The 18661-nt window shown below is 32.8% G+C and overlaps 3 protein-coding genes across 3 annotated transcripts, besides 8 other annotated features; 1 reads left to right on the plus strand and 2 right to left on the minus strand.

Moving 5' to 3' along the window:
* Window positions 1-1258: 1258 nt before the first annotated feature.
* Window positions 1259-1364: a microsatellite.
* Window positions 1365-2907: 1543 nt separating this feature from the next.
* Window positions 2908-3080: a microsatellite.
* A 2625-nt stretch (window positions 3081-5705) lies between these two features.
* Window positions 5706-6677: a mobile genetic element.
* Window positions 6678-6979: 302 nt separating this feature from the next.
* Window positions 6980-7015: a microsatellite.
* Window positions 7016-7436: 421 nt separating this feature from the next.
* Window positions 7437-7835: a mobile genetic element.
* A 1370-nt stretch (window positions 7836-9205) lies between these two features.
* Window positions 9206-9281: a microsatellite.
* Window positions 9206-9286: a microsatellite.
* Window positions 9287-10255: 969 nt separating this feature from the next.
* Window positions 10256-10288: a microsatellite.
* A 603-nt stretch (window positions 10289-10891) lies between these two features.
* On the minus strand, window positions 10892-11749 carry ACLA_067970 (sterol desaturase family protein; the record flags this gene model as incomplete). The annotated part of the gene is made up of 3 exons (XM_001275195.1): window positions 10892-11456; window positions 11511-11596; window positions 11651-11749. The coding sequence occupies 3 exons, from the start codon at window positions 11747-11749 to the stop codon at window positions 10892-10894; spliced, it is 750 nt and encodes a 249-aa protein (XP_001275196.1).
* Window positions 11750-13303: 1554 nt separating this feature from the next.
* ACLA_067980 (NCA2 family protein) lies at window positions 13304-14999 on the plus strand (the record flags this gene model as incomplete). The annotated part of the gene is made up of 3 exons (XM_001275196.1): window positions 13304-14523; window positions 14576-14701; window positions 14753-14999. 3 exons carry the CDS (start codon window positions 13304-13306, stop codon window positions 14997-14999), a joined length of 1593 nt encoding a protein of 530 aa, XP_001275197.1.
* A 209-nt stretch (window positions 15000-15208) lies between these two features.
* Window positions 15209-17844, minus strand: ACLA_067990 (ubiquitin-specific protease UBP14; the record flags this gene model as incomplete). The annotated part of the gene is made up of 6 exons (XM_001275197.1): window positions 15209-15353; window positions 15406-17104; window positions 17164-17437; window positions 17490-17630; window positions 17717-17761; window positions 17830-17844. The coding sequence occupies 6 exons, from the start codon at window positions 17842-17844 to the stop codon at window positions 15209-15211; spliced, it is 2319 nt and encodes a 772-aa protein (XP_001275198.1).
* Between the last annotated feature and the right edge of the window lie 817 nt (window positions 17845-18661).

Raw genomic sequence — 18661 nt, forward strand, 5'->3', positions numbered from 1 at the left:
TACTAAAGTATAAGAAGAAGTTACTATAATAAAATTAATCTAAGAGAGAGAGAGAGCTAACCTAACTAAATTATCTTAAATAAAAGAAGAAGTTATTAAAGAAGAATTAGCCTAAATATAAGAAAAAGTTATTATAATAAAATAATATCTCTTAGCTAGACTAATTATTATTATTATAGAATATTTTAAAGAAAGATAATACTTCTTAGCTAGAGCCTTATTTATTATAGGAGAAGAGCCTTTACTATAAGAAATACTAAAAGAATCTATCTTTATTATAGAAGAATTAATATTATTTTTTATACTAGATTATATATATTTATTATTATCTAGAGAACCTTTACTAGCACTATTATCTAACTCCTTATCTTAATTATTAGTTATTATTACTAACTCTATAAGCTAATTATATAACTTATTACTATAACTAATAAAGAAATTAAGATTACTAGCTTAAATAATAAGTCTATAGAAGTAAAAAAGATTAGTAATTATAGATAAGAAATATTTACTAATGAGAATATATACTTATTAAGAGTATTAGAATCCTATATATAAAGATCTTATATATAGAATAAATATACTAATTTTTAGTTACTCTAAGTATACTTAGTATAGGACCCCTAAAAAATATAAATCTATTATAACTAAGAGTAGAGATATATCCCCTAAAGAGATCCTTACCTAAAAAATAATTACTATAAGCTAATATATAGTTATAAGATGTACCTTACTACTAGAGAATAATAGCTAATATATAACCTAAATAAGTATATTTCTTTATATCTAGCTTCTTCTTCTTATTAAACTTCTAGATAATTAAGTAAATAATATTTATCACCTTTAATATACTTTTATTAGGCCTACTAAGATAATCTTCTATTATTAGTAAGAGATAATTACTAAAGCTAGAAAGAATACTTACTAAACTTACTAAAAATAATTATACTCTTCTAATAAATAAGATAGCCTTTACCCTTCTTTTATAAAGTATTTATATTTACTAAGTATAAGAAGAATATAGGAGATTAATATATAAAGAAAAAGATTTACTAAAAGAAGATAATAATTAATATAATAAAAAGAAAGATGCTTATAGGAGAAGAAGAAAAAAGAGAAGAAGAAATATAAAAGATAAAAAAATAATAAGTAAGATAAAGTAGAGTTACCTAAAATTAAAATAAATAATATATAATCTTATCTTATCTCTATTATAATAACTATACTAGTAATTTTCCTTCCTATATATAATCCCTCTCTACTTACTAAGCATAATCTAACACTACTTACTAAGTATAATCTAATACTACTTACTAAGTATAATCTAATATTACTTACTAAGTATAAATCTAATCCTACTTACTATATATAATATTACTCCCTTAGACTATAAGGACCTTTTAGTAAGGAGCTAGATAACCTACTAAGGATAGGCTTTACCTTAAATAGGGGAGGATGTGATATTAGTGAATAAATATTATAAGTAGATTAATAATTATTAAGATTAATCCTAGGTTACTAAGGTTAACCTAAGAAATCTCTATAATATCTATAACTTATCTTTTAGATAGATAGCTAGTAGCTAGATAAAAATATAAGATCTTACCCCAGGTAAGTAAAGAGGCATCAGCCCAGCCTATCTCTCTTCACCCCTGGTGATACTACCTTACCCATGGTAATACCACTTAATAATAATAATTTATCTTTAGTAGTCCTAGAGGTACTATCTATTTATTATATTATTCTTAATAAAGATTTTAGAATAAGCTATTAATATTAATAAGAGAGGCTCCTTAAGCTATTAACTAATAGTTTATTAAAGACTTATTTTATATCTTCTAGCTAATCTCTTACTAAATTATTTATCTTAGGTGAATTATTATTACTAGTTATTCCAGTAGAAGGATCAGAGGGTATTATTTTATAGTAATTAATCTTTTTAGTAGTTAATTTTAATTAGGGCTTATTAAGTAACTAAGTAGTATACTTTAATCTAGAGTTATTTTATTTTTTATTTTTTTACTTCTCTTAGATATATACTTAATAAAGAATTTATATAATAAAAATTCTTTACTAGACTTTACTGAATTATTACCTTAACTATGATTTAGTAGTTATTATTTAGGGAAGAGTAGTATAAGTTTACTAGAGATAAACTTTAGGTCTTATAAAGTTTTTATAAGTTAATTATAATTCTATAAATTTAGATATACTACTAGATAGAATCGCTATAATTATATAATTTTGCTAAGGGTAAAGAGAGAGATAGGCTAGGTCTTATTTGTTTTATTATTAGAGAAGATATTTTTATTTATATCTATACTATCTAGTTACTTTATATAATAGATAGTCATAGATATTACAGAGATTTCACTATTAACCCTAGGTCACTAAGGTCAACCTAGATATCCACTACCTATCACTACCAATATGTGTTCACTGATATCACAATAGTATGTTATAAGATCTAGAAATTAATAAATATTATGTATATTATTAGGCTTTAATTATTATAAAATAGCTTTGATTTTAGTAAATCTAGGTTTTATTATACTACTATTAATATTATAATTATAAAAATTTAATTCTTTTTTTTTTATAAATATTTTAGTTATCTTACTCTTAAACTCCTTAATACTAATATAAAGATACTTTAAACAAAACTATATAATTAGAAGTAAAAGAATAGTAGCTAATAAGTAATAAATAGATCTTATATCTATACCTAATTAAGAAGAAATATAGATAAAATATTAGCTATAGAGCTTTAAGATCTAAATAAGAATGACTTACTAAAGACTAATTAAAAATATGGTAATAAAATAGTAAAAAGAAAGTAAAAGAATTTTAATACGGAATTATACGAATCTAATATATTTATAAAAATATTAAAGATATTCATAAAGAAAAATTATATAGTATTATTAATATAATCTTAAATAAAATAAAGTTATTAATTAGATATAGTATACTATATATAAACCTTATAATAATCTAATACTATATCTCTAAAATTTTTATAATATAATATTAAAGTATATATATATAAGTATAATCTCTAAATATTATATATATTATATTTTATTTATAAAAGCTATAATAATCTTAATATATATATTTACTTTCTTATAATATAATAAGATTATTAAGTTCTTTTATAAACTATACTAGTCTATTTATATATAATTATCATATAAAAAATAATTAAAAAGGCCTATACTTAATAATTATAGGTAGTCTTAAAGAAAGGGGGTATAATTATAATAAAAAATATATAGAGACTTAGAATACTATAGAAATACTTCTTATTAAATAATAATTAGATAGTATATTAATAATTTAATAACTTTTAGACTATAAGATAGTCTTAATTACTAATTAATAAAGAGGTAAGGATTAGTCTCCATATTAATCTATATCTTTTCTGTGCCTAACTATATTCTATTCTTTATCATCACACTAAATAGGATGGCTACTAGTAATATGACTGCTGCTTACTAGGAGCCTCTGTGTAAAGATTGCAAAGGTCTATTATGTATTATATTAAAGCTACCTTTGCAGAGGAACCTAATGATGAGAAGGCTCCTTATAAGAGATTATATAAATAATTATATAACCTATAAAGATATAAATCCTACCTATAATTACTAAACTTTAGAGTTTAGTAATAATCTCTTTAAATAAGGATACCTATATTTAAATTTATTTATAATTATTCTTTTTTTATACTAATTTCTAATTCTTATAGATTATAAATCCTTATATTTTATTACTTATCCTTTAAAACTAGTCTATTAAGAAAATAGTATTATAAAAGAGATTAATTAGACTAGAACTATTTAGTAAATCCTTCTCTATAACTATATAAAGTTAAATAGTAGAAAAAGAGATAGCCTATAAAGAGGAAGACTCTAAGAATAAGTTATATTTATAAGACTTCTTTATTCTAGTAAACCTAAAGTTAATAGGGGTAACCCCTATAAAAAAGTATTTATAATAAGAATTATAGCTTCTATAAGAAATCTAGGAGCTTTATAATAATCTAGGTATAGGTCTTAGAAAGTATTTATAAAGTTAAGAATAAAATAAATTATCTTTACTAATTATAAAGAAGACTAATATCTAAATCTAATCTCTATCTAAGTCTAAGAGATACTTAACCTATAATTATATAATATACTAAGCCTTTATTATAAGCTAAGAGTCTACTATAGAAGCTAATAACTAGGATAAGAAGAAGTATACTAAAATTATAATAGCCTATCTAGATTATATTCTCTCTAATCTTTAGTAGAGTAAGATATCTAAGAACTTTTATAATTAAGAATAAAAAAGCTTCTATACTTTTCTAGAATTATAGTTAGATAATCTAGAGAATTATAAATAAGAAGTATAATTATAAATATTTTAGATAAGGCCTTATAAAAGAGAAATAAACTATATATATATTAATAAAAATAATATAAGTAATAGATTAAAATTAGAGATAATATAAAAAATATAAAGAAAGTATAGCTATACCTCTTTTTTAAGTTCTTTTTTATAGTATTTAAGTAAAAGATCTATAAGTATTTAAAGTTCTTAAAATCTAAGAAAGAGATAGTCTCTCTATTTATAAGGCTATATCTAAGTATAGAATAGAATACTTATTAGGATCTCTTATATAAAGATAAGGATTATTAAAGCCTTAGGAACTTAGGGAAGCCCTTTATAAATTATATTATTACTAAAAAGATAGAGATAATAAGATCTATTATAACTATATTATTTATAAAGAGATAAGGCCTATAATCTTATATCTTTAGTATCTTATAGATCTACTTTAATTATAATAAGAAAGAATATATTATAAGATACTATCTAAGTAAGCTTAAGTAGGAGGGCCCTATAAAGACTAAATAATTAATTATTATTATTATTATTAAAGAGTAAAATAAGAAGTATTATAGATTTTTACTCTCTTATCTAAGTATATTTCTTTAGGCTTAGATAGAAGAGAAGGAGAAGAGACTAGTCTTATAAGTATTAGTTAATAATAGAAGCTTAGTTAATCTTATCCCTATAATACTAACTAAGGAAAATAACTAGTATATCTTATTATAGTAGGTCTTTATAAAGATATTAATCTTATAAGAAATAAGAAATAAAGAAGTAGTAGAAGCTACTATCTTAATTAGAGATAATAATAAAATAAAATAGCTCTTTATAAAGCTTATAGTAGTATCTCTAGATATAAATTATATTATCTTAGGGATATTATAGTTAAAGTAGTATAATCTTATAATTCTTTAGGGAGAAGATAGAGTAATCTTTAATATAAAGTTAGCTCTATAAATTTATCTAATCTTAGTAGAAGAGTTTATAGAAGTAGAAGATATAATAGTTATAATAGTATAAGTTATAGAAACCCTATAAGAGATAGTAAAAGATAAGAACTCTATATTAGACTAGCTTATAAATTTTTATATAGTCTTCTTAGAGGAGAAGGCTTAGGAATTATTACTATACTATAAAGATATAAATCTAGAGATAGATCTAGAGGAAGAGAAGTAACCATCCTTTAGATCTTTTTATAATTCTTTTCTAGCAGAATTAGTAGTACTTTATAAGTATCTTTAGATAATACTTATAAAAAGATAGATCTAGAAGTTAAAATTAATAATAAGAGTACTAGTCCTTTTTATAAAGAAGAAAGATAGTACCCTTATTATAAAGTTAGGATTATAAAGAGGTAGGAGTAGAAAATAGCCTTTTATATAAAGTATAGGTTATTTAAGTATTTAGTTATATCTTTTAGACTTACTAATACTCTTATAATATTCTAGAGCTTTATAAACTAGCTATTCTGTAACTACCTAGATATCTTTATAATAGTCTATATTAATAATATTATAGTATTCTTATAAGATAAGAAGGAGTACTATAAGCATATCTACTTTATAATAGCTTAACTCTAATAAATAGAACTATTTATAAAGCTAAGTAAGTATCTTTTTATAGTAAAGAGAATTAACTTCTTAGGCTATATAATTATACTAGAAGGTCTAGAAATAGAACCTTTATAGATTAATATTATTATAGAATAGCTTTAACTAGAATCTATAAAGGAGATCCTAGTATTCCTAGGGTTTACTAACTAGTATAGAAGGTTTATTAAGGAGTATTTATACTTTTTAGTATATCTCTTAAATCTTCTATAAAAACCTAGCCTAGAGAGTAAGAGAAGAACTTTAGAGAAGGAGTTCTTAATCCTAGAAGTAGTAAATATTTTTAATAAATTAAAGAAAGTATTTATAGAGTAGATTATTCTTACCTATTTTTATAAGAAGTACTACTTATAGATAGAAATAGATATATCTAGATATACTATCTATAGGATATTATTATAGCTAAGTAAGGAGGGTTATTAGTAGCTAATAGCCTTCTTCTTATAGAAGATATAACCTATAGAGAAGAACTATAATATTTATAATTAGGAACTCCTTATAATAATAAAATCCTTTAGGGAGTAGTGCTACTACCTAGAGAATTTATAGAAAGTTATTAAAATTATTACTAATTATAATAGTCTTTATTACTTTAGGATTATACCCTAACTATTATAAAGATAAATAAGATAGTTATAAATACTTATAGTATTTAATTTTAAGATAGTCTTCTATACTAGAAAAAAGAACCCTATAAATAGACTCTTATAAAGAGCTAATTATAAGAGAGAGGCTATAAAGACTAATATCTAGAACTAAGAAGATAGAGACCCTAATATACTAAGATAATAATTAATACTTTATAAAAGGGAATCTACTAAAGTAAATACTCTAAAAAATATAAAATAAAAGATTTATATAGTACTAGTCTATAGGATAGTAAACTTATAAGAGGGAGTAGCTTAGGGAGCTAGTATTTATAAGAGTATCTAGAGATTAAGCCCTTATATAAGAAATCTCTCTATAGAAATTTAGGCTTTACTACTAAGATTACTTATATAAGATAGACTTATAAAGAAGATTTATATAGTATAGATAGAAGCTATAAAGAAATTATTATAGCCTTATTATATAAAGAATAAATTATTATATTAGATAAGCTATAAAGGGCTCCTCTATTATAAGAGCTTACTTTATATTTTAGATTATTATAGCTTAAGATTAAGTATTCTTATAAAACTCTATAATAACTTCTTTATAGACTACTTTATAGAATAAATAATAAAAGAGTTAGTCCTAAGATACTTCTAGTAGCTAGAAGTAAATAACTTTATCTATAAATATTATATAGCTTATAGGGTATACTAAGGATTATAATAGACCTAAGATAAGTAATAAAACTTACTAGAGCCTATACCTATTCTTATAGATATCTAGATCTAAATTATTATAAATCTAATTATAGATCTCCCTATAAGTACTTCTATAGTAAATTTATAAGAAGCTTTTAATAGTATCTTAGTAATAGTAGATTAATTTAGTAAGATAAGTTATTTTATACCTATCTAGACTACCCTTAGTAGGGAGAAGTTAGTAATAACTCTTATTTATAAAGTCTTCTAACTTTATAAAATCCTAGAAAAGGTTATTATAGATTAGGGTTCTATCTTTATAAAAGATTTCTAGATAGGTTTTATATTTTATCTCCTAATTTATAAGGGCCTTTCTATAGCCTACTACTTATAAATAAATAGTTAGATAGAATACCTAAATAGTATGCTAGAATAGTATTTATAAGCTTATATTAACTTTAGTTAAAAAGACTAGATTAATTATCTCCCTATTATAGAGTTTATCTATAATAATATATACTAGGTATCTATTAAGAATATATCTTTCTATATAGTTATAGGTATTAATCCTTATATAATAATAATAGATTTTATAAACTAACTAAAGGGTAAGGTTACAGAAGAGTTAGTTATAAAAAGATTAACTAAACTAAAATATATTTATAAATATATAAAAGAGGCTCTAATAAGGGCCTAAGCCTACTAAAAGAAATACTATAATAAGGAATATATTATAAAGATATTTTAAGTAAGAGACTAAGTCTAGATCTCTACTAAGAATATATTATAGATTAGACTAACTATAAAGTTAGATTAGTTAAATACTAGTCTAGTATAAATTATAGAATATATAAGTAATCTAGTCTACTATATAAATCTACTACCAGACCTTAAGATATATAATATATTTTTTATCTTTATACTCTATAAATATAAAGAGATAGAAGAGATAAACTTATAGGAATATTTTCTTATCTATAAAGTTATAAAAGAGGACTATAAATACTACCTAGAGGTAATCTTAGACTTATAAGAGGATAGGTAATCTATAGAGTATTATATCTAATAGAAGAGATATACTAAGGAAGATAATACTTAGAAACCTATAAAAGACCTATACTATTTATAGATCTATAAAGACTATATAAGGAACTTTATAAGGAGGGGAAACTTATCTTTATTAAGAAAAAGATAAAATAATAAATAAAAGAAATATAAAAAAAAAAAAAATCACTAACTCCTAAACCTACTATTATAAAAGTACCTAATATTAAGCATAAGTATAATATAGTTTATAGGGCTAGGAAGGTAACTACTAGACCTAAGGATACTTAAAAGAGTAGTTCTTATAGCTATAGTAGAGGTAGTTATTATACTTTCTAGCTAGCCTACTAGAAATGTATATTATAAATACTAAGCTTATACTTAGGTTATAATAAATATTATACTCTTAGTTAGTAGGAGGTCTTACCCTAGCTCTAGTTATAAGAATAATCTTATAAAGCTAGATATAGACTTCTAGCTAACTAGGTATACTAAAGTTATATTAGTTAATAGAGTAGAGTAGGGTCTTAGTAACCTATACTTATTTTTAGTTTAATAGGAATTATAATCCTATCTAGGATAGGAGCCCTATAACTACTACTAGATTCTTCTATAAGTAGGAGAGGAACTAGGTATCTAGGGGTAGCTCTATTATTAGATTAGAAGCCTAAGTAGTAATATTATTAATAATAGATATAGAGGTATCCTAGTTAGCCCTAAGAGTATCTACTAAAGATAGTAATAGCCTAAAGATAGAGGCTCCCCTTATGATAGGGGCTGGCTATACTCTTATTAAATTAATAAAAAAAGGCCTATATATAACCCTATATAGGGGGAGGAAGGCCCCTATAGGAATAAGAGAAAGAGAGATAGGAGGAGCCATAGTAGTAGTAGTAGTAGTAGTAATAATAATAGTAGGGGTAGTAGTAGTAGTAGGCCTAGTAGGGGTAGTAGTAGTAATAGGCATAGGGGGGAGAGATATAATAAATAATAATAATAGTATAAAGGCTGCCTCCTCCTCCTTTTATAAGAACTATTAATAGGAATATTATAGACTTATAAGTCTTTACTTACCTCTAAGAGATTAGAGAGAATAGGTAAGAGTAAAGATATAGAAAAGAAGATATAAAAAGATATTTTTTTATAAAATATCTTATAATATATTAACTACCTCTTTCTAAATATTATAAATTATAGAAGATCTCTTATTAAAACTTTTATAATAAAAACTAAAAAAATATAAAAGATAAAGAGAAGAAGAGCTTATATACTCTATAAAAATTATTATTATCTTAAATCCTACTCTATAGAAATTTTATATAATAAGGCTATTAAGGGATTTATAGAAGTATTATAAGAATAAATAATATAAATCTAAAATATATTATAAGAAGATTTTAATAATAATAAAAATATTATAATTAAAGAGGTCTATCTATAACTAAGCCTTTATAAGAAGATAAATAAATATAAATTTATAAAAGAAAAAAATAATAAATCTTTTTTATTATTTATAATTTTCTCTTTATAAAAAAATATTTTTATTAAATAAAGATTTTTACTAGTGCACCCTATTATAAATAAGGAATCTTAAATAAATCTTAGAGATTAAGATCTTTTAAGAGAGGAGATAGTTATAAAAATTATAAAGATTTATTATATATTATATTAAAGTTATTTTTATAAAGAAACCTAATAATAAGAAGACTCCTTATAAGAGATTATATAAATAATTATATAACCTATAAAGATATAAATCCTACCTATAACTACTAAACTTTAGAGTTTAGTAATAATCTCTTTAAATAAGGATACCTATATTTAAATCTATTTATAATCATTCTTCTTTCACACTAGTTTCTAATTCTCATGGATCATAGATCCTTATACTCTGGCATGGCCTAGCTAAGTGCTGAAACAGAGTAAGGAACAAATCAATCAATCAATTAATCAACCGGTCAATCATAGTATTTTATACATAATTTTAATATTATATCTAGTCCTATGAATTTGGCTATATTGTATATATAACTACTAATACAGAGTTAGGTTTTATCATATTATTATTTTTTAAATATTAATAATACTAAATAGCTCTGCTACTTTGGCTGCTTTATGATATAAAAATTAGAAAGGGACTTAGGATCCTAGGCCTATATAACATTAGTAATATTATAATTACTTCATAGCATTAAATAAGATATGAACAAAACTAAAATTTATTAAGGATTTATACTATAGAATAGATAGTCAGCAAGAGGTAGGAGGTATAAATAAAGATAAAGATTAGGGTGAATGTGTGAATTTAAGGTTACCCAAGGCCTTTTCACAAATGAACCCCCAAGTTGAAAATATATGTAAAGGTGATACCAGACACGCAAGAGGTAGAAAAAAGGAATATTATATTGATCACTAAGTCATAATGTGAGCTATCTATCTATTGATTCAATCACTGTAAGTTCCCCACCAGTCTCCAGAGAGGGTATATCCCGATACACCAAATCATCGCAAATTCATTTTCGGTCGACAACGCAAAAACCAAGTAACGACCATTGATAACTGACAAGCTCACTGAGCCTTCTTGGTTGTTGTGGTACTTTTGACCTCTCTGCGACGTCGAAGGGCCTCAGGTGTGTACTCAGTGTCAAGCACATAATCCCACCAGCGAAAGCTACTCGAATAGTTGCCAATGAACTTCTCATGGTGAAGATCATGGTGATCTGCTCCTGCCCAAAAAGGCAGGAAATGGTGCAGACTCCAAGGAAACTCATAGCCGCTGTGTGCATCAATGGCCTGAAAAAGCCGCAAGACGATCCAAATGTACATGGTGAAGATATGGAGATCACCAGTCAATGCACACCAAAGGATAGGACAACCAACAGTCCCAAAGCCTAAGATCATGACTTCAATCGGCGACGCATATTCGGCAGCCATACCGAAAGGCGCCGAATACTGATGGTGAATCTTATGGATGGCCCGGTACAATGGACCCCAGTGGAGTGCACGATGTGAAAAGTAATGCCATGTATCCTCTAAAACGAAGAATATCGCGATCTGGTATGCCATGGTCCAGACAGAAGGGAAAGGGACTGATGTCGATAGACCGAAAAACTGGGCCATCGGATGAAAGAGCCTGTTGCCGGAGATTTAGCATTCAGCAAAACTGTGACTGAGTCGCACCAATTACCATATCTGAGGGAGTTCCACAGTAAAGTGGCTGAGAAGAACAAATTTGGCACAATCCCATTGCTCCCGTAGTGAGGGAGTTTTGTTCTGCAACATCAGTCAAACCAGTGACACAGATGAGAAAAAGGGACCTAAACCTACATTCTGGATCTTGTAGGATTTCAGCAAACCCAGGCTATCAATGAATATCCAGGGAAGAGAACGGCCAAAGTAGACAATCTCATGCATCATAAACGACATTATTCCTGTTGCCAGGACGTCATTCTGCATCCACGCATACCACGCAGTCCATAGCCTTTCCACTGTGTTCAAATGGCCATTGTATCTCGAGATCTCCTCATATTGCTCCCAATACGTGCCGGGAGAGGTGGCGAATAATGTTGAATTCCTTTGAAACAGTCAGGATAAGTAGATCTGGACGAAGTGGATGACTGACATTATGTGTATATACCGTGTCCCTTTGGTGTGATTGATGAGACTCCCCAGATTAAGATCTAAGAATTTCCATTGACAGATGTAATGCACAGGAACAGAGAAAGAGAAAAGAAGGAGAAAAGATATGGAAGTTTGCTGTTGGATTGTTGTGGAGAGAGGAAGTTAGTGCAAAGTATATAGTGCGGACAGGGACTCAGGAGATCTAGTCCCGGGGTGGCGCGACTTTCTCTTGACTTTTTCTATATCTCCTTTTTTCGCCGTTCTTCCTATCTTAGCCAAGCGGGCCCCACTCTAGCCTCTGCCCCTGAAATGATTCCCAATTGCCAAATGCCAATAGTCACTTGCAGTGACTCTACTAGACTACTAACTAGTAACTAGTGAGTCGAGTAAGATGATAGACATAAACACAGCCAATGTTTCACTTTTCATGAAATTACTTTCCTACATGTTCATTGTATGCAAGGTAGGTATCTAGATGCCCCTCGGCGTGTACTCAATATTTTGCTTTGTATAACCCATAGGCTATTTATTAGGCATCCCTGCCCGGGGTTCAACTCCATACTTTCGTATATATGGACTACTGTAGATACTAGCTAGTCACATACATACTTACCTGTGACCTGATCTGTCTTTACGACTTGCTAGCCTGCTCTGCAGTCTACACAGTTCTGTAGCTATACGGTGTACATAAACTGGTGTTACAGTTTGCATCGTTTGCCGCTTTCCGTATAACCCGTCTGGGAGCCAATCGCCTAACCAGGTATAGCACCTAGCTTGCAGGCCAGCCAAAGCCCATAGAAGCATCCTCGATATCCATTGGGACAACCCGCAACCAAACTGCCTACTCAACTTATTTTATACCTGTCTTGACTTGTCAGCTTTACCTCACCTCGCAGTCACTACTTTCAATCAGACATAACCTTTATAAAATGGGCAGTTTGGTTGATAAATCTAAGCCATGATTGTCATAAATAAGTATTTAATCTGTGCTTCTTGGTCAATAAGCGTAATAAGCTGACAACCAGCAGTCATATCCACTCCATAGACACAGAGCTCGATAAGGTTCAACACCATATCTATAACGATCTGAACTCGAATTCAGTGGGCTCCCATGACCAGTCTGATGGGGCTTCTAACCCGTTAGCGGAAGTAGCAAATCTGCATGACTTGATCAAGTCTTTCTCAGCGAGGTCTACTTCCCAGCCGTTACTTCACGCAGACCGGGTTAAGTTCCTGATCTCCAATTTCCCGCCTACCATTCATGAAAAGCTGCAACTTTCAAGCAAAGCAACCACCTATGTCTCGGATCTCTCATGGTTGGTGGCTGCGAAAGCGCTTGTGCAAGTTTTAGGTATAACCATGAATGTTTTCCATGACAACGTGCAAGATATTAGCGAAGAAGTGCTGTACTGGGATGACGTGTTGGGTTCGAATTGGTACACTGGCCTATACGCATTACAAACGTCTCCCGATCGGATTTGGTCTTGCATCAACTGTTGTCTCTTGCACAGAGAGAAGCAGCGTACTCAACGAGGATGGGGTGTTATCCCGCAAGTCTCGTGGGTGCAGTTCTACAATGTAGTACATAGATGTCTCAAACCAACCAAGATGCGCCCACTGCATAACCTTATTCTGTCACCTTTTGTTTCGTGCAGGTCTGAAATCAGACAAAAGAGGAAAGCGTTGATGGCAATGAAACTTGAGAGCGCGAGCAGTCTTGGTCTTATCATGGAACAATGCCTGAGTTTCGAAACTGAGGGTGTACATGGAGAGTACGCCGTCAATGATCATCTGCGGGATACTATATGCAGATCTGTCACCATGTTGGAAAGCCTCCTGAAGAGGATGCCTCAAATATCCGGTAGTACTCACCTCGAGGCTGGGTATCTTAATATCATTGATCATGATATCGCTCGGCTACCATCTGACTTGGGCATTTCCGAGCAAAACCCGGGGTTGGTCATCAAACAACTTTCCCGTATACTCGGAGCACTCTTACCCAGCCATATGGAGAAATCTAGAAAAGCCATCAAAGCTCACGGGCGCCCCTCATATCTGGTTCGCTGCTGGCTTCCGCTTTTAGTGGCACTTCTTTCGGGAAGCACGTTCTTGAAGATATTGACTAGTCGATGGCATGAGATCCTTAGATGGATTACTGATATCGGATCGACAACGTTCGAATTCTGGTCCAACTGGGTGGTTGAACCTTTACGTAAACTAATAGGTACCATTAGGCACGACGAAAGAAGTGAGATCGCATTGATGAGCAAGAATAGTCTCGAGGCGGATAGGGCCAGCTTAGAGAGGATGGTACTTGACTTTGTTCTCGATCGCGGTGAATTGGGTCATGAACAATTGGCCGCCCAGCAGATTCAATCGATCACCGCCAAAATCAGAGAAGGTGATCTGACGCCAGTATTGAGAGCATACGAGAATGACCTTCGCAAACCGTTTGTTGGCACTATACGTGGTGACCTGATTCGTGCGCTTCTGATTCAAATCCAAAAGACGAAAGTAGATGTTGAGATAGCGATTGGCGGCATTGATTCTTTACTAAAGAGTCAGGAGTTGGTCTTTGGGTACGTGTCGTCCTCTATGTTTAGTATTGTACGAGCAGTTAACATTTCCAAGGTTTGTCGGCTTGACGCCGGGAATAATGGTTACATATGCATTTCTGCGATGGCTTCTTGGTCTCTTTGGAAATCGCAAAGGGTTGCAGATAGGCAGGCGACAGCATGAAATGAGACATGCGCTGCGGTAAGTCTTGTGCAAAAGCCCCATTTGATTAGGGACTGACGAGGAATCCAGGAATGTTGACCGAACTTTGACTCTATCAACGCCCACCGACAGCGGTACTCTAACTTTCAAAGACTATGGCCTCTTGCTGTGTGATGCAGAGGCTCTCCTCCGAACAGCAGTAACTGTCCTGAAGGGGGTAGACCTTCGGGAGTTTCACGAGGACATTAATGACCTTTTGGACATACGAAATGGAGTGTCTAGACAACTCCAGGTTGTGAACAGAATCAGTTGGACTTACTCGAGGTGGATCAGATGAAAAACAAAATCTTTGGGCCTCCACCCAGGCCCCACGATTCGGAACCGAGATACATATTGATACAGTGATAATCACACCCAAGGCTTTCTGGGCAGGTGCCTATGTAATAGACTTGAAAGATTTAGTTCCTGTACCTTCCCTGCATATGTTATAGAAAGTTGGAGACACTGATAAGACTACATGAAAGTCTGAGGTCATGATACTGTATCTTAGACCCGAGAGAAGAAATAGAGATATGCATATTTCTTCATCTCTTGAATATCATCAACCTTCACAACCTTCTCATCATTGAACATGACCCATGATGAAGCATCTTCGCCTGGCAGAACTTTCCGAACAAATGCGACATAGTGACTGGTTTTTTATTGTCAGCAAAGAATGATCGCCAGCCAGAGAATTTACTCACCCTGCATGAACTGAAGATCCTTTATGGCAAACAATGGCACGAAGTTGATACATAGCTGGGGTATCAAAAGACCCAGGTGTTCGGCCATGGCTACCAAGCCGAGATCCTGACTGAGACTCGGAAGTATGACTGTCAGAAGCATCATCCGGATGACTGAAAACCCAGTCAATGGCCCTATTCACATCACCATCCGAAGCAGCCAAGGCCTTCCTGGCGCGCTTTTCATCGATGCCCATCTCGCTCAATTGAGCCACCGCCTGTGGATCTTGCTGGTCCATGTGGGCTCCCGCAGAGACCTGGTCCCGTACAACGGGTTCATCAATATCAGGATCGTCCACATGGGCAAAAAGCCAGTTCATTGCATCCTCAGCATTGGAGTTGCCTGTCGAATAAAGTGCCCTTTCACACCTGATCCGAGGAAAGCCCATGGCAAGAAGCTGGTCAAGAGCATCATGATCAGGCAAGAACACACTGTTCGAGATGTCCTCGTCTGGGAGAGATTCCTCGCCATGTTCCCGATCGCTGCTTAGATACGGGGTGAAATCCAATGGCGCATCGCTGACGTCTACCGGAATATCTAATTTGGTGGGAACCCAATTAACAACCTCAAATCGTCGGGCGTTGATTACCAATTCCTGTGGGAAAGTCTTGAATGAAGATCGTTTCGAGAATCCATCCTTGCTTCCGCAGGCAGGGCAACTGAGCTCAACGGTTTCGCTCGCAGTGAAAGCAGCCAGGCACTCGAATAGCGTCACCGTCCCGAATTGAGCCACAGAGGTCGTATCACCACTAACAGGGAGTCGACGGACAGGGACGGGAATGGAGACGTTGTCTTGCTCATCCAATCGGTAGCGGACTTTCCTACAGGACTGGCACTGAAGACGTTGCTCAAGAGCGAACTGAAAACATTCGATAGGATTCTTTCCCTCCTCGGGACATTGCATCCTTTGAAGCAGTTTGAATAGGTGGAGGAGAAATTCAAACGCATCCTGCTGCCTCATCGTCGAGAACTCCTCATGACCACTCCCCACAAGAAATTTGAACATTGATGGCAACAGCCCTTTCTGGGGAGGAACTTCCGCTGAATCGGGCGAGGCAAACACATCCACGTTGGGTTTTGAATAACGACCGGAAAGAATGCCATCAGCAAGTTTCTCCATCTGAGTCTCTAGATCCTCGGCCGGTTTAGCGGTCAATGGTGGCTCGTCGCCACCACGATAGTATCTTTGCTGAAATTCCGGGAGAGAAAATAAGCACTGAATGACGCTTGAGAGATAGCAACTATTTCCAAGATTGGCCAACCCTGTGAAACCAGGGCCGAAAATTGGCGTGAGCTCGTGGCCATCCTCAGTTGTCATCGAGAACTCCCATCGCAAATTGTGCTCGACCTGCATTTCCATTAGACTTTTCTCGGTTTTTTCACGACCGCTCAGGTTGACCCCCCAGTGAGCGAGATGAGTCGCAAGAGCTGGATCTGTCCTTTCTTCAGTACATTTGTAACAGTAAATGTCAGCATTCCCATCTGCAGTTATCGAGCCAAGCTTGACGGCTACGGCATGGGATGTCGAGTCCGCATGTGCAAGTGCATGTGAATTGCCTCCCATCCCACCAAATTGGCTGCGTCCGCACCCGAGATTGCCACATTCCAAGCAAAGCCACAGATTTTCCTTGAGAGGGCACATTGAGCACTGACTGAGTTCTGCGTTTTCTGGTCAGAAGGGACGGACATTTCAAGGGGATTGAGCAATTGGGGCAGACCTTGGGATTCAATCCGTTTGGAGTCTTGCTGGACCAAACAGAGTGTATGCTCACAGGGAACAAACTCTTGCTCCCAGGCTTTGATCTCTTCTCTCTTCGAGAACGTCAAGGCCTTCATGACACCCCCGATCACATCTGGAAGGTTGCCACTTGATGGATCAATCCGATCGGAGTGACATTGATAGCAAACGACGTAAGTTGCTGTGTCGTAACGATCTTCATCTGTTTCTGCTGCGATTGCGAGTTTTGAGATCTTGGGTGGAGGTTCGTCGCGCTACTTTTGTTAAATTACTATGATAGTAGAGAATGATCAGACACCAACACACCTGTACCTTCTTTCGCGATCTTTTCATGTTGAGAGCCAAAGGGTGACCGAAGCGCTTGTAGTGTAGCTCAGCATGATTGCGATCGCCCGCACAGCCTCCATTGAAGCAAGAGAGACAAACATTCAACCCAGCGTCGTCATCCTCCAATCAATCAAAATTAGCCATAGGGTAACAATGAGCGACAAGAGGGATACAGCAACAAACCACGGAGTCAAAACATTGTGTACAATCTTCACGATAGACAGCTTGGGATTCCGAGGGTGGATGAAGAGCTATCAAACCAAGTATCAACCATGGATTACTTCTCAAGGGTGAGGATGGGAGAAGATCACCAACAAACCTTGTAGATTAACATGTGGACAAGAAGCCATATTGATGGGATTATGATGGATATGTGATAGAACTTGACTGGTGATAAAAGCAGTAGACTTTAGGTCACCAATGAGATGGTGGAAAGCGCGGATGGGCTGATTAAAGACGGACGAGTATACCAAAGAAGTAAGCCGGTAAGTTTCGGGATAGAAAAAGCGATATGTAGATGTCAAATGGTAGATGGGTAGAGAGCTGCTTCAAGATGTAGTATCTAGTAGTTATTTCCAATGTAGCGGCAAAGAGCAGTTCAACTTATCAATGAGGGGAGCTTAAAAAGATAGTGGGGTAATGGCCGTCTTTTGGCTTTTGGTGTGGCCAACTGCCTACGGAGTACGTTGTGGACATGAGAGATAAACCAACTTCTGACTGTACTCTTACTCTTAGCTTGCTTGATAGGAGAGACCGTTTATATCTCTGAAATAATTGTATTTGAGCAGGGACCTACAAATTCTGCCCAGAGCTTGGGCGCCTACGTAGGAGCAGTAGGAAGGCGTTTCGGACCGCTCATGGAGTACTACGACGTAGGACTTTACTTTGTACTCCGTACTAGTAGTACCTCGTAAGTATTGTGGATACTTAGTAATAACTGGCAGGAAGTTAGGTACTATCTACGGAGTACTCCGTAGTACTAGATACTTACTCCGGAGTAGTTGTTCCATGTAGAAAGAAGTGGGGAGGGTAAGAACGCGTCGTCGCGTCAATGTAGCGCGTGTTCCATTAGTACTGAAGGTAATATCCATTCTCCATCACTACCATCATACCGATCTTCTTTCAAGCTCAAGAGCGAGGCACTCTCTTGC

Source organism: Aspergillus clavatus, genomic scaffold, assembly GCF_000002715.2.
Source record: "Aspergillus clavatus NRRL 1 1099423829791 genomic scaffold, whole genome shotgun sequence".
Classification (NCBI taxonomy): Eukaryota; Fungi; Ascomycota; class Eurotiomycetes; order Eurotiales; family Aspergillaceae; genus Aspergillus; species Aspergillus clavatus.